Source organism: Mauremys mutica, chromosome 2 (assembly GCF_020497125.1).
Source record: "Mauremys mutica isolate MM-2020 ecotype Southern chromosome 2, ASM2049712v1, whole genome shotgun sequence".
In the NCBI taxonomy this organism is placed as follows: domain Eukaryota; kingdom Metazoa; phylum Chordata; order Testudines; family Geoemydidae; genus Mauremys; species Mauremys mutica.
In genome coordinates this window covers 109,462,046-109,484,898 of record NC_059073.1, presented here as the reverse complement: position 1 = coordinate 109,484,898, position 22,853 = coordinate 109,462,046, and the positions used below count along the sequence as shown (strand labels likewise).

General features: G+C 39.3%; 1 protein-coding gene across 1 annotated transcript; it reads right to left on the bottom strand.

Moving 5' to 3' along the window:
* Positions 1–2,080: 2,080 nt before the first annotated feature.
* On the bottom strand, positions 2,081–10,333 carry PRL (prolactin). Its single transcript, XM_045007743.1, has 4 exons — positions 10,152–10,333; positions 8,148–8,255; positions 6,397–6,576; positions 2,081–2,351 (listed from the first exon to the last, which is right to left on the bottom strand). The coding sequence occupies exons 1-4, from the start codon at positions 10,299–10,301 to the stop codon at positions 2,160–2,162; spliced, it is 630 nt and encodes a 209-aa protein (XP_044863678.1). The 5' UTR covers positions 10,302–10,333; the 3' UTR covers positions 2,081–2,159.
* Between the last annotated feature and the right edge of the window lie 12,520 nt (positions 10,334–22,853).

Below are 22,853 nucleotides of genomic sequence, written 5' to 3'. Positions count from 1 at the left end.
TGAGAGCTTTGTTATTGACTCACCTCACATATTTGCAGCCAATGACGTCCGCATTTTTACTGGTTGGTTCTTTCTCCATTAACTTTAGGTAGCCATGTTGTGAAGATGGCCTGAAGACCTGGAGAGTAGAAATTGCATCCTACAGGCACTGTCTGTGCCAGGACATGGGAAGAACAGGTCTAATTTTGACTATGGTTATGGGATTGTGAGTCTCTCTCTGACTGCTGTGATGACTCAGTAAGTTAACGAGATCTGTTTCAAATGTCCCCTTAGCTAAACAGCTGCAAACCCAGTCTACTTTTCAGTTGTTAAAATCCATTTTTGCTCACTTTCCTCTGCTTCTCCACCAAATTAAAAAGCTTCTAAAATCATACTAAACCAAGCTGCAATAAATCAGATGTTTGTGCTTTTTAAAAAATGAGTTATCCTTTACAACAGCAATTGTTTGAGGGAAGTTGCGAAGCTGCACTTTTGAAGCTGCTAACTTCTCCTTTTGGATGGCTACATCAAATCTCACTTAGTTTTTTGTAGAGTGAAGAAAGTTACAGTATTATTTTAGCTCTATTCATATAACAGTCTAGAATTAGAAATGTCTACTCTTTTTAGGCTAATTTCTACTGAATTCAAAGTTTGTGTGTGTCAGTAGCCATGCTACTTTGGGCTTTGATCTCAAGAGAAATTACAAGTTAATTATCATGGAGACATCTGAACACATAGATAGGAGCTCTTGAGTCTGTGGTGATTCAGTAGGTCATGCTCTTCTTCCTGAGCGGTACTGAAAGTGCGACTAGAGATGTGCTGCCTTTTTTTTTTTTAATGAGATCTCAAACTGAAGTTCTAAGCATTTGTGATCAGTAAAGAACGTGTGGCATTGTTTTTACAACAAAAGGGATGTTACTTCCACTATCCAGATGAAATTCCACTTTGAGCAACTACATTCTGCCTACCCAGTTTTACCCATTTGCTCCCTGTCTGTAACTGTTGTGTTGCTATAGCTGTAGACTGTTAAAACAGCTGCTGCACCTAACCGTAGTTTGCTGTATTTCAGTGGTGGCTAAAGTGATGCTACTTATAGCAGTTGTCAATAGTGACTAGGAAGAAGTTTGGTTTGTTCTGCCTCTCATTAAATAGCTGTAAAATGGGGATAATTATATAGTATACAAATGAAATATGAAGTTATAAAGGATTTAAAATATCCAGATATGTATGCAGTACATGCAGTTTAGATAGGCGACTATCATTACACCCACTGGAGAGATGGTTAAAGTGAGACATGGAGAAATTAAGTGACTTGTCTGGCAAGGCATTGTAGTCTAATAAAATAAGTATGTGCCTAGTAACTATGAGCCCACGTTCCAATCTTGGTTCTCAAGTTGATTTGCTGTGTGACCTTAGGCCCAAATTTTCCAAAAAGCCTAATAATTTTAGGTGACTCAATTTTTGGGTGCTCAACCTCAGCGTGTCAAGTTGGGTCCCCAAAAATGGAAGCACCCAAAATTAGTGGAGACAATTTGTCCCTTAACTTTTCTTAGCTTCTGCTTCCCTACTTGTACAATGCAGGTAATACTAAATGCATACTACTTAGCGCTGTTGTGAGGACGTAGTAATGTTTGGAAACTGGGAGAATTAGGATTGGAATGGAGGACCATCTTGCTTTCTAGTGCTGAGGTTAATCCTCTAGATTACATCCCTTTAATTTTAGGGGTAGGATGTGGGAGGAGGGAATTAGGACAGACCATGTTGTGCATCAGTAACTGGAGATGGAGACCCAAAAGGAGAAGCTCCTGTTGCTAAAGATTTAAGACGTAGCAACCATTTTTTCTGCACTGATTCAACTCACATATTTATGCATTTTCGTTTTAGTAATATTTTTATTTATATTTGCATGATTTGGTTATCACTGAGATGCCAGTAGCTGAGATAAGTAAACAGTACAGTGTATTACTACAGTACAAGGGATTTATGATAAAAGTTTTTAAACATTGAGATAAACAACATTATTGGAAATAATGCAAACACGCACAAACGTTATTGGTGATCTTTATACAGCTCAATGTAATTTCTCAAAAGGTTTGCAACAAAAAATGGCAAAGCAACAAGAAGGCCTCTTTGAACGATTTAGTGATATCATTTCAGAGAGGGATGGGCCTAGTGAATACTTAACAGTTGCTATCATGGATAAGGCGACATTTTAGCAGCTTCAGGTAGTTGTCAATTTTGTGGGAATCCCTACGCAGGCAGTGCAGCAAACTGTAAAAGGCAAAGAGACGGGAGTCCTCATCTGCCATTTGCAGGGATGGGAGACCTGACCACCTGGAGTAGACTTCATTTTCTATTTCACCGGGATGAACCTAATCAAAAGAAAACAAAGTGATAGTATTTCATTGACAGCACTACTAGGCTAAGCTATAGAAGCTAGGGAATCAGACAAGAGAGTTCTAGGTAAAGCACCAAAGAGCCAAGTAATGCTTGCCTTGGGTATGCTGTCTAATTGATTAAAGCTTGTAAAACTCTGCTTTACATTATGATCCCAAAGATCTTGCGGGCATGACACACCCTAGTGTATGGAACATTAAATCTGTACCTCAAAATAATGCTACATTATATTTCTGTGTGTGTCTATATGATTTTGCTGTCAGTCTTTCACTAAAAGTTTGCTCTTATGCAGTATATACAGTGCTTACCTGCTCTTATGCCTGATGGAATCTGGTTTCATAACAAAGCCATTCCGTCCATCGTGTGCAGCCCTGCCAGTGGCATTGCCTATTGGTTCAATCTGCCTTTAAGTTTTCCTGGGCAGGTGGATGGATCTGCTCTTGGGATTTCTTTACATGTACCCCCCACCCAGCTTTGTCTCAGCCCTTCTCTGAGACAAAGACTCTTGTATGGACAGCTTCAGGAGTATGTTAAAGACAGAGACATACATCAAGAGTGCTTCTTCATATAAATATCCACGTCTGCAAAGCAAATACTGGGGACCAGTACAACATGAGGGGGAAACCATAAGTGATACAGTGAAATCTGATAGAAGATTGAGTAAAAACTCATGTAGTCAGTGAGCATCTAAAATAAAGATTGGTTAAACTCTCCTCATTTGGAAGAGGCTTTCATCCATTTTCTCTAATAGCAGGAAGATCACCTGTTCCTATCACCACTTGTGAAGCTGATTCATCCCTCCTGTGAAAACCAGTGAGGGAACAAATACAAACCAAGACTGCCTATGGCTGTCTCTGTCTGGACAAGCGATTGGCCACACTGCAATAGTCTTGCCAGTGGACAAGAAACCATGACTTGACTACTGATCTTTCCAACCTGATCTCTAAATCTGTTCCTAGAATGAGAACATGTAAGAAGACAATTCTAGCAGCACCTGATTTCCACTGTTATCTTGGACCCTTTCCTGCAGGTTTTACACATGGATGTGGATGGTAGATGCAGTAGTGGTCATGAACAAAGTCAGGTTGCTGTCTAAACAGACTCCAAACTGAGAGAATAAGACCATGTTTTGTGTGTGCTCTAGTAGAAGTTGGTGAATACTGTGAGCACTTCTTAAGGCTGTCCAGTTGTTTAGAACTTGACCAAAGCCAGTGACGTCTGAACCTTTGTAAAGTCCAGTTTAGCTACTGATTGATTTATGGGATCTGTCAGACACCCCATTAAACATAAACAAACTTGAGCTGCTTTTAGGCAGGAAAGCTTTCAATCAGTTACTCATAACTCAAAAAAGGTTCTGTCAGACAACAGCTATGTTGTCTAGCCTTACCAAACTAAGGAGGGGAGGGACTTTCTCATAATGCTCAGGAACCAGATCCAAGACAGAGAGGAGGACACCTCTGCAATGAAAGATTCCATGTTTTTTGTCAGGGAATTCTTGCAAAATGTAAGACTTCAAGAACAGACTCTTAAACACCTCTTTTCCTGTTTGGAGAATTGTAAGCAATACTATATATATTACTTACAAAATATCTATATGTTTAAAATATTATTAAGATTGCAAAGTCAAGCACTCCAAAGTAAGGAAATGCCAGAATTAATTAAATATGTGTGTGGATTATGATACAGTCTTTAATTACATGATCACAAATTACTTTTTCCACAAAGTACCTGCCTCATTCAGTGCACAGGATGGACAGCACTCAGTGAACCACTATCCAATATTTTATTTTTTCCTCATTGCTCCAATGTGTGACCTAGGCCTTATTTACTGCACACTATTCAAATCCTGCTCTGAAGAATGAAATATTATTTCCTCATGGTATCTGAGTGTTTCAGACATTTGCAGAGTTGGAATCTTTAGATTCTCTACATAGACCCCTGCCACTTGAGCCAATGGAGTAGATGATGGCAGTAGTAGGTTGTCATCCTCTATGTGAACCAGTACTATAAGGGGATGAAACTCTCTGCCAGGGGGTTTCACAGATATTTGCTCTCATGAGAGGAATGGTTAGATTCAGGGATCTTGAATTCCTTTCCAGGCTTTGGAGAGATGTGTTCTCTAGTGCCCACAAAGTCTTCTACCTGTTTTCCCCAAGCTTGACTCCTTCTGCTCTTTCCTCTCTAGCCTGTCCGAGTCTCATTTCTCCTCATGTAGCCAGTCCCTTACTCAGGCTTCTCATTCCAGTCCCAGTTCCCCACTCTTGGCTCCTCATCCAATTTATCTCTCTTCCTTCAAGGCTTCCAGTCAGCCCCACACATCCTGTCCACTCTGGCTCCCAGTCAGTTTCCTCTGGCTCTTCATCCAATCTAGCATCCACCCACTCAGTTCCCAGTGCTAGTGTTCTTGCCCAGCCAATCCCGGTCTCTTCCCAAAACTCCCAGTCCCAGTTCTCTCCGCCATGCCAACTCTCCCAGTCTTCACCCCCCAGGCTCCTTGTCTCAATCTACTCCCCCAGCCCCACCAGTTCTGGATTTTGTCCTCTCTACATTCAAGTAAGGCACCTTCTTCTTCCATTCTGCCTGGGACAAGCATGAGGAGCACTGAGTGCACAGGAAAGACAGACTCACTGCTCTCAGTTCTGGTGCCTGGATCCAGACTCATCACAGCCTGGAGCAGCCAAGAACATCAATTGCAGGGAAAGTCCTTCTCCAGCCCCTGAAGCCCCAGGCTAAAGCACACTCAGTGCAGATGGAATGTTTGGGGAATTAAGCTGTAAAGCTGTAACAACTCTCTACTGAGCATGTGTGAACTGCAAATTTTCAAAGGCTTATCTCTTGGATCAATTCAGGTGAATCTTCAGGTGGAGGCAAAGACCACTCACCTGTCAGATTTCAAGTTGCTACTCCAAAGTATGAGGCCACCTAGAATATTTTTCCCTAGCTTTGTTCTTGGAAATTACTCAGCCATTTTGGCTGAAATTTTCCAAATAATTCAGCCTGAGGCAGACACCCAGCATGGGAAATTTCAGCCCAAATAGGTAGTTTGGCAAACTTATAAGCAACTGGAAACAGGGTCTTATAATGGGAAATGTTGGGTACCTTAATAATAGTCGGTGCTATCATCTCTAGTACATATATGGTCTCTGCATTTCTGCTTCACAATCATTCCATTACTAGAGTAAAGTCTCTTACATAGTGGAAACTTTTGCCAGGAGGTATCGTTAGGCCTGGCATAATCTTAAAGATACAAGTGAATACCCATTTGTGGAGGAAAAAAAGTTCTCCTTACCCTTTAATAAACAGAATGATTTGTTCTTAAAATTAAAAGTAATCTGACTTTCTAGCCTCTTTAGAGAAATATAAAGATGATTAAAAATTAGGCAAAGGATATTAACACAGCCTCCACAAACCACCTCACAAGGTTAAGGCAGCACACATTTCAAAGATTAATCATGGAGTCTGAAAGGAAGCATGCTAGCATCTAGTTATAATAGTTCTGCTTGTCAGTGTTGTAGCATATGTTGGATGTAGCGGGATCTTTTTGTGTCAACTGTTTGTTTATAAAAGGTGATCCCTTCTTTCTGTCTAAACATAGACACCAAAACTGTAGTGCAATAAAAGCATATAGTTTCTTAGTAGCCAAAAGGGAAGGAATTAAGGCATTGCTTCTTTAATGGGCAACATTGTGGGCCAGATTCTCAGTTACAATTCAGCCTCTCATGTATTGCCTCTTTTGTGATGCAACACCGGCAGACCCAGGTCCTGCTCCAACTGCACCCTACCCTGGTGTAGGGATGTGTTCAGGAAGGATGGAAGCTAAGCTATTCCATGCCAGTCTTCGGTGGCATAGGGTCCCTTTAGGGACTGCACATGTTTGGAATCAGTTAGAGCAGATGAGTCCTGAGAATCCCTCCCTCTCCATCTCCATCGCTCTCCTGCTCTGAACAGAGTGAGCCTACTCCTGTATGTGGCTTCCAGGGAGCTTTGAACTAGGATATCAAGGCCCTAGTGCTCACCTACCTGTCCAACTATTTTCTCCATTCCTTCTAGAAGACGCTTGTTTTGTTCCTCAATCTCCACAGCCTTCCAGAGGATGGTATCTGGAGCTTCTTTGATACTTTGCACTTCAGAGACGAGGTGGAGCAGGGGATCATTCCAGGAGCGCAGTACTCCGAGCACTAAATTCAGTAGGTCTTCATGCTACTCATTAACATTAAGAAGATGCAGTTAAAGCAAGAAGACTGTATGAAGGTAGCATGAGGTGGCAGTGCTGTATTCAGGTTAGAGCAGTGGTCTATGGCTGAGGGAACCTAGATTTTATTTCTAGCTCTGTCACTGATTTGCAGTGTGTCCTTTGGCACATCACTTGTCTTATCCATATATTTCAGTTCACCCTTCTGCAAATGGTGTATTCATGTACATACAATCAGTTATTATTAACAATGTGTTAAAAGAGAATTGGATGAATGGTGTAAATACAAAATATCACCAAAATTGTCTCCATAGTATATTGTATAATGAGAGTGACTAGGTTTAGCCTCTGTGAATGGAATTGCATTTAACTTGATAATTAGCCAATTTTTAATGAGACGGATTTAGAAATCTGGTGGGATCGGAAAAAAAATCTCAGCACCGAATGGAAGATGCACTCTGGGGTAGGCCACTTAATGCCTTTTATAAAGGATTTCTACTGTCTACAGAGCATAGTAAACATACCCTGCCATTTTCCTCATCCCCTTTGAAGAGTTTTGCTTCCAGGGAAAGTTCTTCTCTTTAGAAACTTTCACTGCTTGGGGTTAGGTGGAAGCTCAAAAAGCTTTTGCTCTTTTGGGGGTGCTCCTAATCATTCTGCAGCACTAGAAACCTTTTAAAGTTGACACATGGGACTTACAGTCTGCATCTGCTCCTGTGCTAAAAGAAAGAGAATTTGTAACCCTATTGCATAATATTCTAAAAGGAGGATCTTGGGATTGCAAAACTCGGACTAGGGTGCAACTGGGAAAACATCAAACTCTGGCGTAACTCTTTGGTGACTAAGCTTGCACACTGACCTCTCCAAGGGCTAAAAGAAGGTGGACATATACATCTCTGTTTATGGCTGCCATCGTAAAATGGAGAATACAGAATTTAATGTGGCAATATCCAACATGACTCTCTTTACAAGTTGTTTGATTGTTACAATTACTTTGTGTTGTTAAAGTCTCTGTATCTGAGTGATGATATGGCCACTTCTTATCTGGTGGCTATTGCATGGTTATCTATTGAGAGTCTGTCAACTGCTACAGTAACTATAGAGCCAATAGCATAGTGCCTACTGTATTTATGCATCTCTTTGACTACAGATGCCCCCTTTGCTCCTTCCCGTACCTTTTATTATTATCATGCTTAATTATTATCTAGTTGTATTAAAGTAATGCCCAAAGGCTCCAATGAGAGTGCTATACAGATATAAAGAAAGACTTGACCTCTGCTCCAGAGAGTTTATAATGTAATTTGAAACAGTATGCAGTAACTGAATGTAACATATAAAGAGAGAGAGAGAGACTGAGAGCAACAGGAATAAGATTGTTTCTTTTATAGTACATATATTGAAACTGAATATCTGTAAGAATTTTCATCAGTATTTGACATTTTCTACTTTTCTTTTCCTGGCGTTTGATTTTGAATCAACTGTTGTATCTCTTTCAACTAGCTGTGACCTAGCCATCTCTAAATTCACTATTGTCTCTTTCTCCTCCTTTCATTCTGAATAGGTTAAAAATGAGACTCACGTGAATCTGCTGAGCTTGATCCTTGTCTTCAGGAGTGGTTAGGGAGGAAGTGTGGCAGCCATTAATGGCCTTTGTAATAAATCCCCGGCCTTGAGCATAGCGCTCATCCTGTGGATCAACAACAACATACATTTATGAAATAAATAAATAGATGAGTCATGGCTCAGATATTCTAAAGGAAATTAAGTAGGTATTGTTCCTTTGGTTTCATCTCTGCATGAGCTGTGTTTGTCCAGCCACTATATAGAGAAGTCGTTGGGATTAGATTCTTCTATTTGAGTTGATATGACCTAAAACTGTGGAAGGAAAATACTTTCTGGGATTAGATTCCTGCACAGAATCTGTTTAGAAGGGATAGTTCCTATATTTTAGCATAGTGGTTCTTACAACTCTTCCTGGTGGTCTGAAAAACTAAATCATTTTGAGAATCAAGTAGTAGGGGATTTGGAGATCTAGGGGGTAAGATGTGTGTGAGGAGAATCTTTCTTATAAAGTGGTCCACAGAATGAAATATGTGGATATCTTTTTTTTTTATCTTACAATTTAAAGTTGTTTAAATATATTGTAATAGGAACGGCAGTTTCCTCAAATATTCCAGATGTAACTGGCCTATGGCTTGCTCATGGCTCTTTATAACTGTATAGCTATGTCCTTCCAAAAGAATAATCTTGTTCAGTGTATTTCATTGGAGATAATGTTTCTACTTCCTCCTCTCCCTCCCAAACTGCCTTATTAATAATTTTCAAATATTGGCACCTATACAATTGCCATCAAATTTTATATCAAGCATGTATAAACTCAGCAGTCAGTGACTGAAAGCCTGCAAATCACTGAGTCTAGAAGGAATAGAGTAACTTGATGTCTTTAATATCTGAGTTTGTACTGAGTCAGTCCAGATCCAATCTTTCCGAAAAAAGGGCCAGTTTAATGAGACCTGGTACAGTTTGCTTATGTCCTAGGAAAATGTTTAATGTTGTTTGTAGAAAACTAAAGGTCCAGTCCTATGGAAAAAAAGTTTGTGATCGTGTAAAATTAAAGACTGCATCATAATAAGGCTTGGCAGAATTTGATTTTTCTTTTTTTTATAATTTCAATGGATAATATCTATGGCTATTTTGAAACATTTCATTAGCTATTTAATAGTTGTGGGAAATGAATAGATCAGATGATGAGGGGGGTCAGACAATAATTGTTTAATGACAGTAGATGCTGAGATTCAAAAGGTTAAAGCTTTATAACTGTTAAAACACAAATTGTCAGCACCACATATCAAATATAGAAACTAAATATCCTTAAAGCAAACTCTAATAAGTTCTCAACCAGCATGTTTCTTACTTTGCCTATCTGTACCATTTTGATTATTATCGATGGAAATGTTCGTTGGTTTATGTGTACGATGAAATCCACAACGTACTGACATTTACCAGTCCTTCCAAACCCAATCCTCATGTGTATGATATGGGGGATGAATTAAGGTTGAAAAGGCAACCTTCATTCTGGTATTTCAAAACATTTGAGTGCTCGAGTTTTTAACCTTAATGTTCCTTTAAATGTAGTTTATTGTGCAATTTCCTAGGTCTTTTTATAAAGCAAACTGGAAGAACAGAAATTCCTCCACGTGACAGCTTATTGACACCCACTTGATTCATCAGCAGGGTCAGAATCTTTAGCTCCACCACACAGACCTCTGCCACTGGACTTAGTGGAGTAACTCATAGCAGTCGTAGGTTGTTACTTCTGTGTAGACCAGTGCTGGAGGGGAATGACAGACATTGCCAGTGGGTTTCACAAATATTTGCTGACCGCAGAGGTGTGATGAGACTCAGGAATCTTGAGTTCCATCCCAGACTCTGGAGGGGAGCATGCTGTCGTGGACACAGACACTATTAACCCTGTTTCAAGCCTGAACCATTTCGTATTGCTAAGCTCCACTTGTGGTTTTTTTTTTAAAGCATTGTACTGCAGTTTCTGTCAAGTCTCACTCATAAAAGGCTGAGTACTTACAAATTCGTTGAACATTTCTGAGGAGAGGGAGTGGATGTAGTGTGAGAGTTTAACTGCACGGTCAAAAAGATTCCCAAGGGAGACCTGACAACCAACAGACCCACTGGGACAGATTGGCAATGAGGTCACACCTTTCTTTGACAGGAACATGTTAGATACCAGCAGAACCACCAGCAGCACACCTGTTCAGATTTAAAACAAAATGCAGATATATAGATTTAGAAGGCGTCGTATAGCAGAAACTATCACAATTTTTTAGGAAACAGAGTTGCCTCTGTTACAATATACTGCACTCTCCTGTCTCTTACCACTGTACCTGCCTTCATTATACAGCAATAAGTGGGAAAAAAATCAGCCTTCCCCACTTTATAAATGTAAATACATAATTATATTTTCATAGATACATAGTTGGAAAAGTAGGTTGCTCCCTTTTATTTTTCTCCCGGCCTTCCACAAATGTGCTTTTCTTCTTTGCAAATGTTTGCAGTTTTTAAATTAATTTTGAGGGAGGGTGGTTATGTCACTCTCTAAAGATTTTGATTGTCCTGGGAATTCCCTCAAAAGATTTCCAGCAGTTGTGCTGTTTAGCAATTTGAGTTTAACCCTAAAGTGCCTCCTGCTAACAAAACCCATAGTGTACTTCTGTCGCTTTCTGATCTTTTGAAGCTTTTACAAAGGACTTCTGAATGTCTTACAGTCAAAACAGATCCGGTAAAACTTTTAACATGAACTTGACAGAATCAGTTTTCTACCCAGTGACATAAAATATGCGCAGAAGTACAGTGAAATCTTTAAAAAAATAATACCTGATAAATGAATACATTGGTTCAAATATTAATATCCCATGCAGCTAGAGGTAGAATTCACCAGAAAAATGACTTGATAAATATACTGTTTTATCAAATGTATTCATTTTATGTGTGCCAAACTAAAATATACCCAATAAAACAGAAGAACCCCCTTTATATAATCTATTAAAGGAATAGCATGTAGTTCAGCAAGTTTCTCTCTGGCGCTGAACTAAAAAAAAATCATTTTATCTACATAACCATTGGGAGGGTAGGGATAGCTCAGTGGTTTAAGCACTGGCCTGTTAAATCCAGAGTTGTGAGTTCAATCCCTAAAGGGACCATTTAGGGATCTGGGGCACACAAAAAAACAAAACCAAACCAACAACCTGTCAGGGACAGTACTTGGTCCTGCTAGTGAAGGCAGGGGAATGGACTTGATGACCTTTCAAGGTCCCTTCCAGCTCTATGAGATAGGTATATCTCCATAATGCACAAACCCCATAAACAATGGTTTCAGATTAGCAGCCGTGTTAGTCTGTATCCGCAAAAAAAACAGGAGTACTTGTGGCACCTTAAAGACTAACAAATTTATTTTAGCATGAGCTTTCGTGAGCTAAAGCTCACTTGCATCCGAAGAAGTGAGCTTTAGCTCACGAAAGCTCATGCTAAAATAAATTTGTTAGTCTTTAAGGTGCCACAAGTACTCCTGGTTTTTTTTTCCCATAAACAATGTGCACTCAAAATGCTGCAGAAAGAGGAGTGTGCTAGGAAAGAATCAGACAGTGAAGGAACATTAAGAGATTGGGATTAGATTACAGGGCCATTCACTTGTAAATCTCTAGTTTGATTCTGGACAATGTAGGTAACAACTGAAAGTCATTGCTTTCTGACAGCTATTCAGTGGTTTTTGTGAAATAAATAGGCAATTTGGGTGTGCCAATGTCACATCCTAAATCAATTATAATTCACATTAATCAGTACTCCTGTTAGTCTGAGGCCAGTACAGTCCTATATTGGTATAATTACATTGCTCAGGGATGTGAGAAATCCAACTCTCAAGAAGGTGGATTAACTATGCCAATGGGAGAAGCTCTCCTGTCAGTATAGTAGCATATTCACTAAGGCCACCTACACTGACACTTGCAGTGCTACAACTTTTGTTGTTCCGGGGTGTGAAAAAACACCACCCTGAGTGACAAAAGTTTTAGCGCTGAAAAGCGCCAGTATAGACAGCACTTTACCACTTTACCACCGTTCAGGGTTGGGGGGGGTTATTGCTGGGAGAGCTTTCCCCTGGCAATAAAGTGTGTCTACACTGCTGATGTCACAGCGCTGGGTAATGTAGACATATCCTTTAAAGCACTACAGCAGCGCAGCTGCACTGTACATGAAGACAAGCCCTCAGAGAGGCCAACAGATAAAGGACTGAATAGATATAGGGACCAAACTACCTTCTCACTCCTAGGAATAGACTCTCCACGTAGAGCTGGAGGAAGCTTGCACTGATGCTGCCTGTACTGTATCTGTTGTATGGCTAAAGAGAGGACTTCAGTCTACAGACCTGTCACTCCAACCCCTTTCTTCATTCCATACCAAATTCACTCTAACTTAAAGGAAGCACACACGTGAACACACACACACACACACACAAAATATCAAAAAGCCAATGGCAAGAGACTTACCTTTCAATGAAGCCCCCTTGCTCATGGTAGTGAGCATGTGTGGCAACTTTCTTCACCAGAAAGAAGCGTGAAGTTCTTATTCTCATCTTCTGTGGGTGCCAGCTTTATACACCCTCCAGGGGCCATGCTGAATATATTCAGCAGGTTGTTTCCCATGCTTCCTCGTCATTGAGTTTACATTCTTAATTACAAACATCAAAATGCTCCTCCATTTCATATTCATATTCAGCGTGACTTTGTAGCTTGGGGGAGGGAATTTGATAAGTTTGGCTGTGAGATCTTAGAGTGGACTGGAGTAGTACATTGATGGTCAGAATGAGAGAGTAGACATATTCTGCTCTTAGGTGCAAATCCCACTGATCTCTGTGGGAGTCTAGTTTAGGCCAGAGTGTTCTAGTTAGCAAGTTGGGAAAGATATCCTCAACTTTTACTGTCTTATTGATAGCTTCCTCTTTACATCAGCAGGACACATTATTTTCATTATTTATAATTATGGGTAACTGTGTAAGGAAACAGTATCTTGCAAAGTCAACATTACAGACCTTGAGAGAGAAGTGACACAAATTGCACTGAAATCTGCCAAAAGAGAGGAAATGGAGGCTCCTCCAAATAAGATGCATCATCTATTAAAATAGTATGTTGAAGACTCAGCATGATAGGAACGCAGCTCAATTCAGGAAAGAGAAAGACTAGGGAGCCTGAATTTGAATTCAAAGTATTAGATCTTTAAATAGTAACCAAGAAGTATTGTTTTGTCCTGAATCTGAAAGGTACCTAGAGGGAAGAGTGCAATTCTTTTAAGCACATTTAAATAATAATAATAATAATAATAATAATTAATAAAACAGTATAAAACATACATGTTTGCTGCTTACTTAAGTACTATCTATTAATGGAAACCTGATAAAATACGAGTTTTTTAGTGTAGATGAAAGTTACGTATTTAAAAAATCTACATATCCACTTTATGGAAAGTGGTGGTTGTTCTAATCAACGGGATGTATAATTTGTTTCTAGGTCTGACATTTCTCTGATAATCTACAAGCTACCCAGCTGGTCAGCTCTAGTAGGCCCCATGTTACTGTGTGAGGCCCATCTGTATGAATGTATTAGCGAGTGCTTAATCTCTCATCTGTTCCTCAGATCCATTTACCTATGAAAAAATCTTTCCAAATTAAATGATTATTATGAATAAGGAATTAATTTTTAATGAATATCTTACCTTCAGATAACCCATTCCATACCCATGTAGTGGGCACATATGTAACTGTGGATGTAAAGGGTGAAAATTAAAAACACGGGAGAGGAGAGTTATAGAAGGTAAACTATGAGAGGCAGGGGTCGAGAAACAGTATCCAATTAGAAATGCGTCAGCAACAGGCTGTAATTACCAACAGGATGTTGCTCAGGACTGGGTCAATTATTAGAGTAGTATCTGCTTAAACTCATAAGGGAATCAAATCAAGACTAGGCTTGGTTTGAGATCTGAGGCACAGGAAAGCAAGTCAGAAGAACTGGCCTCTGCCCTCAGCCCTTTGTTCCACAGATTTCTGGTTGGATCTTGGGCAAGTCATTGTTAACCTCTGTGTGTCAATACCTACCTAACTGGTATTTTTGAGTTCTAGTTCATAATATTTGGAATCCTCAGATGCAAACCACCAAAGAAGCACAAAATCGTCTTCAAATTTTGTTGACATCTGCATTAGGAATTATTGAGGGCTTATCTTCACTACCGGGGAGATAGATGCTGCTGCAGTCGATGCAGCAGGTGTTGATTTAGCGGGTCTAGTGAAGACACGCTAAACTGACAGCAGAGCGCTCTCTGGTTCACTCTGGTACTCCACCAGAATGAGAAGAGTTTAGGTAAGTAAACGGGAGAGCATCTCCCGTCAACGCAGTGCAATGAAGACACTGCGGTAAGTCGACCTAAGCAACATCGACTCCAGTTACGTTACTCACATAGCTGGAGTAGTGTAACTTAAGTCGACTTAGCCTCGTAGTGTAGACAAGGCCTTAGAACTAGGACTGAGGATACTGTGCTTTTCTATTGTTCCTTCCTCCCAAGATCTCCAAGTGAGTTACAAACACAAATGGATTAAGCTTCAAAACAATCTGAATAGGCAAAGGAAGAGAAGAAACACACCTATGAGAGAGGTAAATGTAAAGGTGAAATCCCCTTTAACAGATGTGACTGTTGATGGAGAGAGAGCTGTTATGTGGCTTGTCCTAGGTCTCACAGGAAGTCTGTGGCACAGCTGAGAGAGAACCAAGACCTCTTGATTCCCAGACCTCTGCCTTAAGTAAAGACTTCCTCACTGACCTTATCATAAATCCAAAAGAAGGGGGAGATATAATGATGAGGTATAGACAAAGAAAGAAAAGAAATAAGTCAACAGGGTAATATTCTTTAAAACTATAACAATTTGTATTAAAAACAATGAGAATCAACTATTATGGATAGCTGAATATTATGTTTATGTTAGTAGAAAAAAGGAAAGCCATGACTGGCAAGAAGGTCATACAATACAATGCTATATTCATAATACTGTGTCAGTTTTTTACTTAAGATAAATATGTCAGAGCTAAAAAGTAGGATTTTTCTCAGAGATAAGAATGATTCTAGCTCTACAAGTTCACACCATTCTATACCTTTCTTAGGCTCGCTGAAATGTGAAAAGTATGTTGCATAGTTGATATATACCTGAAATAGGGCTTTTCATAGGAAAGAAAATGGGTTATTGCCCTGTAGCTATCCCTGTTGGATACACACTTTTAACTATCTGAACTGAAGACTGGATAATGTATCTTGATTTTGCTATACAGTGAGCTGGAAGTGCATTTATCTGGTAGAAAAGAACACAACTGATACAGAAGTTTGAAAAAGACAGTTTGGGCCACATTTTAAAAAACTGGGTCCTAAACTGTACATGAAAATCTCACATTTGAGTGTGTGAATAAAGTACACATGAAATAATCATTTGTATACTCCAGGGGTTCTCAAACTGGGGGTCGATACCCCTCAGGGGGACGCCAGGTTATTACATTGGGGGGGTGCGAGATGTCAGCCTCCACCCCAAACCCCACTTTGCCTCCAGCATTTATAATGGTGTTAAATATATAAACAAGTGTTTTTAATTTATAAGGGGGGGTCACACTCAGAGGCTTGCTGTGTGAAAGGGGTCACCAGTACAAAAGTTTGAGAACCACTGGTATACTCGGCTACGTGTACAATAATGTTTTGCAGTTATAATTTAGGTATAGAATATTGAAAATATAACTATTTGTGTCTTTGGTTCATAGGTAGTTTACACACTTCTCCAATTACTGCATTTATCAGTTAGATTTGGAAAGATACAAAACAATTTGGTCTGGAGAAAGAACAGGAGCTTGCACCAAAGGTGATCAATACAAAAAAAAAAACCCAAAAAGCAATTATAGACTTTCTTTATCTAAAATGATTCCGGACTTTTTTTTTCTATTCTGAGTACGCCCTACAATCTCCAAGATCTGGGACTTTCGTGCAAAAATAAAAGGGAGAGACCGATATTCTGGGATTCTGTAAATCAGTTGGCTTTTATCGCCACATAAAGAATCTTGACAATTGAAAAATATGCTTTCAAAATGTTTGTCACAGACGGAACAGAAAAATGGAGAATAAATATTTCTGTAGTGAGATCTCTATACGCAGGCCTGTGAAAAACAGATAAGAACATAAGGGACAATGATTTCATATGGGGGAAAAAATAAAAAACAAATGGAAATCTTTGGGAAATTTTCTGTTGACTTTTAATGTAAATTTAAATATGTATGTGGTTTCATACCCTCTATTAGAAGCGACATGGCAGAACATGTTTCAAAAATAGTTTATTATCATTTGCACTGTGATGACACATACTCAAGTTGCACCATAAAAAATTAAGTGCGAATCCCAAGTAGTGTTCCAGCTGATGCAAGCCAAACAGATGAACTCACAAAGAGTGAAACAAAGGCTAGAAAATACATATTGATACTGTGATATTTCAAGTTGCTCTGAAAGTAAAAACGAATAAGTGCCTATTTTAAGTCTGAATGTCTGTGTGGATTCCTCTGAGCATATCTGAGTAGCCGAGGAATTCAACAGTTGTGTGTAACTACTTGCATGTAAAGGCCCAGTGCTGTAAAGACTTTCCACCAGGCATAGTGCTTGCCATAGCCTAGTACTCTCAATGATGTCAACGAGCTGAATTGTGAGCCTGACTGCACACCTGCAGATGCAGGCCCAGCCCCAGTCTGTGTGTGCTGGAGAGCGTAGCTGCCAGCCGGCTGCTATTCACAATTCTACTCAGGTGGGTAGGGAGTGGGCAGAACCTAGTCTCTGCCTTCCCTCAATGTGCTGGCCAGCAAAGCTGAGCTGGTGCAACAAGGGAAGCAGGATCAAACTGTGACTCTCAGTCACTCTTTGGTCCCTGCCCTGGTCCTGTTGCAGCAGAATTATGCACTGCCTCTTACTTGGATGGATCAGAAGGTGCAATCCAGTCCAAAAGGAGTATTTGCAATAGTAAATACAACACACAATAGTAAGCTTTTACAGAGTGAGTCCCTAAATGAAAATAAATTTGTTATTCAAACATTACTGAATGCTGTCTATCATCTCTCTTATCTATAGGAAGAAGTGCACTTGATTCTGAAGCATGATGAATGTAACAGCTGTAGAAGTAGAAAGATTAATGATTTAAACGGTCTATATAATATGCTTCTATTTTCTTGTTTGCTTTAATCTCTTAACTCATTTTCCATGACCAGTTTCTGCTGCAATCAGTAAGTCATTCCCCATAAAATCCTCATTTTACTTCATTGCTTTTCATTATATCTCTAAGTGGAATGAGCCTCCAAGAATTTACCTACGCATAGCAAAACAGAAATTACCAATTGGCAAGTGAAGGTAAAACCATATATTAATTCAGTGACATGTCAACTGAGTATCTTATGAAAGTGCTGTCTTCCATACATTATACAAGTTGATCAGTATTGATAAGAGGGTTTGTTTTGAAGGGGAACCACTCTCTGAACAAAAAGTATTTCAATTGTTGTTATAATTGTAGAAATATAATGGGAATGTTTAAAAAAAGTAAAATTTACTTCTCATTGGAAGGTGCCATTTTCCTGAAATTAATCAGATTACAACCCAGTCAGTAAAACACTTAAGTATGTGATTAACTTTAAACATATGCGTATGTCCATTGCTAAATAGAGATGAGCTTACCCAGGTGCTTGGAATTAAGCATTTACTTAAGTGCTTTGTAGAATTGGGGCCTACAAAAACAAGAGGCTGATTTAACATTGAAATCCTGTGGAAAAAGCAATGAAATCTGGATAAACATTTTTGAAAAGTTTCAGTAGATAGAGACACATTTTTTCAAATATTTGAGGTAAATATATAGCTTTGTTTTAGCCTCCCATCCTTTATTTTACTAACAGATGGTATTCAGTCATGTCAGATAAAGAATGAAACCTGTGCCCCTTATGTCAGAGAGAGTGCATCCCTGAAATGCTTCCCCAGCTCAGTACTTTCCAGTTAGCCTGTTCCTTTTGAGTGTAGATGAAGACCTGATGCAGAGAACAGGGCGAGTGGAAAGATGACCTTGGGGAAGTGGTATAGGTTGAAAGTACTGGGCTGAGGAAGCAGCAAAGGTTGTCAGAGGTCAGGGGTGAGAGTCTGTGCTACACCAGGGTATGTCTACACTGCAGAGGTGTGACTGCAGCACATACTGGACCTAGCTTTGATCTAGCTAGCTTGAATAACAATAGTAGTGAAGCCACGGCAGCACAGGCAGCAGCATGGGTCGTACAAACCCAGATGGGAGCCTGGATATATACTCAAGCGACTAGCCCATGCTGCTCCTTATAGTTGATTTCAGTGGGAATACTCAAGTAAAATTATGCACGTGCTTAAATGCTTGCAGATTCAGGGCTTAAGTACATCATTGATGGTGTTTTCCTTCTTCTTTGAAGGTTCAGAAGTTGGATAAATTATGTGGTTGCTCTATACATCTCCATAGTACCAATTCATCCAATGCAAATAGAAACTGTGGAATCAACACTTGACTCAAAGGACTAGCACTTAGCCAGGTAGCTTGTGATGACCATTCAGAGGATTATAGTGCAGGGCAAGCATATGTATTCTGAAGCTTTTATTTTACATCATAAAAAACCCCCTCAGAATAAACACAAATAAGAATGAATGATCAATAATTAAAAATGAAGGGAAATAATTAATACAATTAATAAACTTCAAAACTTGATGTAAACATTTCTAAAATGAGAGAGAGGAGAAATAATACAAAAGAAAATTTCTTGATAGTAAGGGCATTACCCCATTGCTGACCACTGTTTAAAAGGTCAATTCCATTAGAATAGCACACCTGCTGCACATTGGTGTCTTTAAAAATTCATTAAAATGGAAGGTGTCTTCCTATTTAGCATCTGCTCTAATAAATGTATTTGCATCTAATTGCAGCAACTCACCTTTAGAGCTTCCTTGCTCATTTCCTATGGCCTCAACCTGAACCTTGAACATCTAATGGTTTGCAAAGTGAAGGCTGAAGTCATCATGTAAATTGAATGGCTTTGCCATTGTCAAAAATACTGACTGTCATAAGTCTCCTATGTGGTATCCTTTTTTCTTTCATACAAAAAAAGTGTCACAAGTCTCATTATCTGACTTATATTATGAAAATCTTTATATTCATTCTCTTTTTAGAAGACACTTTTAATTTTTGTTCCTTAAAGTGCAATTATAAAATTACAGTTTGGTTTGCTTTAAATGGAGATTTTCCCAAGGGTTGAGGGCTCCTCACAATGAGCCAAATCTGAGGGAAACCAGTAGAGAGAGTAAGTGGAAGACAATCTTCACAACTATTTCCTTTCAGAGGGTTTCCTCCTGAAATCTTATATTAGAGTTTGGAGTTTGCCTCCTGTATGGAACAGGCATTGAGAAATATTTGAGCCCCCATCTTTGACAGAGATCCATGTTTATCCCAGCTGGTGGAAACCAGCAAAAGTTACCTGTGACCACTGTGAATGGAAATAATAGTGTGCTCTTTAGAGGAGGGAACTGCCAACTGGAAAAATCTGAAAATATAGAAATTTCAAAATTCATCAAAATTTCTTTCAAACATTTTTTTTTCAAAAAAATTTCCATGAAAAAAAAATGTCCCTTTTCAACCTGCTTTTGAAAGGGCCAATATTTTTCAAAATTTTCACAAAAAGTTTTCAGAAAAAGTTTTAACAAGTTTTATGAAAAGTATTCTGCAGTTTTTGACCAGCTGTCCTGCCAACTTCTCTGAAAATGCAAATGTCACATATCCAATATATGAATCAGAATCTGAATCTTCAAAAAGCCAGCAGTCAGTGCAGACAACCTCTTCAACTATCTACAACTCATCAATCTTCGAGCGATGGTCTCTATATGTATTCCAAATGTGGGTGCACATGCACGTCATGCGTCTGAGCTGGAAGATTTCTGTAGCAGTGTCTGTTGGCCGGCATGTGCACTGTATGTAGCCTCATGGTGCAGGCGAGGTTATATGAGGCTGTGCGGGATGACGCCTCCTCAGTTCCCTCTTACCACTGCATGGTCGGAGTTGGAATCCTTGTTCCTCCGTACTCATAGGTTGCCTGCGAGAATGATTTGTTTGTTGTAATTGTTTCTCTTTTCTTATATTTTTAGTGTTGTTAGTGTCGTTAGTTTCACCCTCGCCTTGTTTGGGGCTGGGCTCCCCTGCCTCGCTTCTCTGGGAGACTGTGCCCCGTATTCCAGGATTCAAGAACTGAGTCATGCCCTCGCTCATTCTCAACGAGCACCACCCTTGCTTCTACTGCCTCAGGGAGGCCCATCTAGCTGCTCGGTTCCTATTCATAGGCAAAATCACTGAGAGAGATGACAACTAAGCTCAAACAATATGACATCTGTCAACATTCTGGCTGCATCTAATTGGCTTGTAGACTATGGTGTAACATGGAGGCAGCCCTGATAGCACACAATATATCTGTAGATCCAAGGAACACCTTCTACTTATCACACATCAGCCACAGACCATCTTTCTGTTCAGCGTGAAACCCACTAACATCTCCTGTTACCCATAAATGCTACTCTGAAACAAAGCCCCTTTCTTTTTAATAGTTCACTACAAGTCTGAGAATCCAATCGGCTTCTTCCACATACTTTAGGCAAACTAGAAAGCCCCCTGTATTTGTCTCATTCATCATCCTCATATGGCAGTTAAGACTAAAAACAGACCTGATAAGTACCTGATTAGAAGCCACAATGACTCCATAGTTAAGGTTGTAACTAGTTTTTTGTTATACCCCTGGAAAACTCATGGAAGATGCTGGAGTACTTCAGTCACCAAAACATTTTTATACCATGATATTTTCATTTCTGGTCCATTATGCAGTCATAATGACAAAGGTTTCTCGTGTAATGCTAGTCTAGTACTTAATATACAAGCTTCCCAAATAGGTGTACAGAGGATGGGGATACAGAGATAGCATTAAGGCTGTTTGTGGAACATTAACTCTGAGCTTTCTGATTTTCTTTTCTTTTCTTTTTTTTATTCTGGAGCAAAGCCAGTATTGAATACTACCGGGCATAATTTACAGGAAGAAGTAAATTGTGTAGTTCTGAAGCATGTTGCATGGAACAACTCTTGAACCAAAAGTGATTTGGGCCCTAATCCTGCAATTGGTTCCATGTAGGTGCTTTTAGTATCAATGCTTTAAATGTTCAAAGATAGATAGGAAACAAATAACAATTTCCTTCTGTTTTCACAGCATTTTGTTTTTTAAAAATAAATCTGCTAATTTAGCCTCCAAGGTCCTTTTCACATATAATCAGCAAGTTATTCTCCTTAGATTCTCCATTTTACTCACTTGGTTAGATGGTTGCCAGGGAGTCATGTCTGCTCCCAAATCTCCATGTCATTTTAAACAGCCTAAGTGGAAAGAAACTCATTTCTTTGTTGGAGATACAGAAGATCACAGAAAGAATGGAAAGATACAGTAGGTGGTGGTTCATTTATGCCAGACACTGAGCCTCCTCCTACCATGTGTAGACAAGTGTAGAGGTTCCATAGCTACGTGAGCAATAATGGAAACTGCAGATATTTTGTTTAATAAAGACTTCATTATTCTCATAAAATCTCAGTGTGAGGCAATGCTGCTATAACCATTCTCATTAAGCAGAATGTGAAGATCCTTCAAAGCTTGTAAACTCGCCAGTAGCAATCAACGATTCTTGCACATTCCCTCCAGCCACTTTTCACTGCACAAAGGTTTTTTAATTTAGGCTTTTCACTTCAGTGAAGAGTTTTTCTTTTTTTTTTCTTTCTATGCTTTTTTTTGGAGGGGGGGCGGTGTCTCTATTACCTTCTTTTCAGAGCATAGATCTTGGGGGTTGAGGTCGGGGGGGACCCTTAACATCTGGAGAGAATTTCAAGTTGCCCTTCACCCTATGAAATGAAATCTGCAAGTTTTTTAAAAGAAGAGTAGAGGGATCAATCAGCAAGAGACACAATTAACTTTTATCTGACAGGCTCATGACAGTGTTCAGGACTCTCCACTGAAGACTTTGTGGAGGCCTTGATTTGTTTGAAAGGTTCGTCCTCACAACTTCAGGTCAGAGAGGCCTTGTTGGCCTATGAATAAAAGCAGATACAATTACTCTGATGTTGTCTGGTGCCACATTTGACACACACATACATTAAAATGTGTAATGGAAAAAAATGTCCATAGTTGTTAGAAATCCTGTCTGGAGATTCTGCTGCTGCTGTTTCTATTTATGTTGTTTGTGTTGGAAGAGAGGCTTTAGTCACAGTGTGTATGTTTTGTGATAGATCTAAAGGCTTATAGAACTGGATTTTAGAGGTTTTTGATAAAGTCAAGAGTGCATATGTTGCTGTTTCTGTAAGAACAGTTTAAATGCAGTTTTAAATTTTGTATCCATGTGTATCTTCTGAAAATTGGGATATTTGAATATTCTGAACAGAATATTTTTTCTTTATGCAAAAGCACACACATCCCTTACATGTATCACATGTGCATAAATTCCACATACAAAGCATGCACATTTTTCACACACATCCCTTATAAATCCTAGAAAATTGCACACAAATCATACATAACAGCCTCTACTCCACTTGTACCTTCTCCTTCGTTTGTTTCTCACACATCCATATGCATTTATTCATGCT

Coding starts and splice junctions, on each gene's coding strand:
- PRL (XM_045007743.1), bottom strand. CDS start 10,301: ATGTTCCTGTCAAAGAAAGGTGTGACCTCATTGCCAATCTGTCCCAGT. Junction 8,256..10,151: donor CAGAAATGTTCAACGAATTT/GTAAGTACTCAG, acceptor GTTGATCCACAG/GATGAGCGCTATGCTCAAGG. Junction 6,577..8,147: donor ATCAAGCTCAGCAGATTCAC/GTGAGTCTCATT, acceptor GTTAATGAGTAG/CATGAAGACCTACTGAATTT.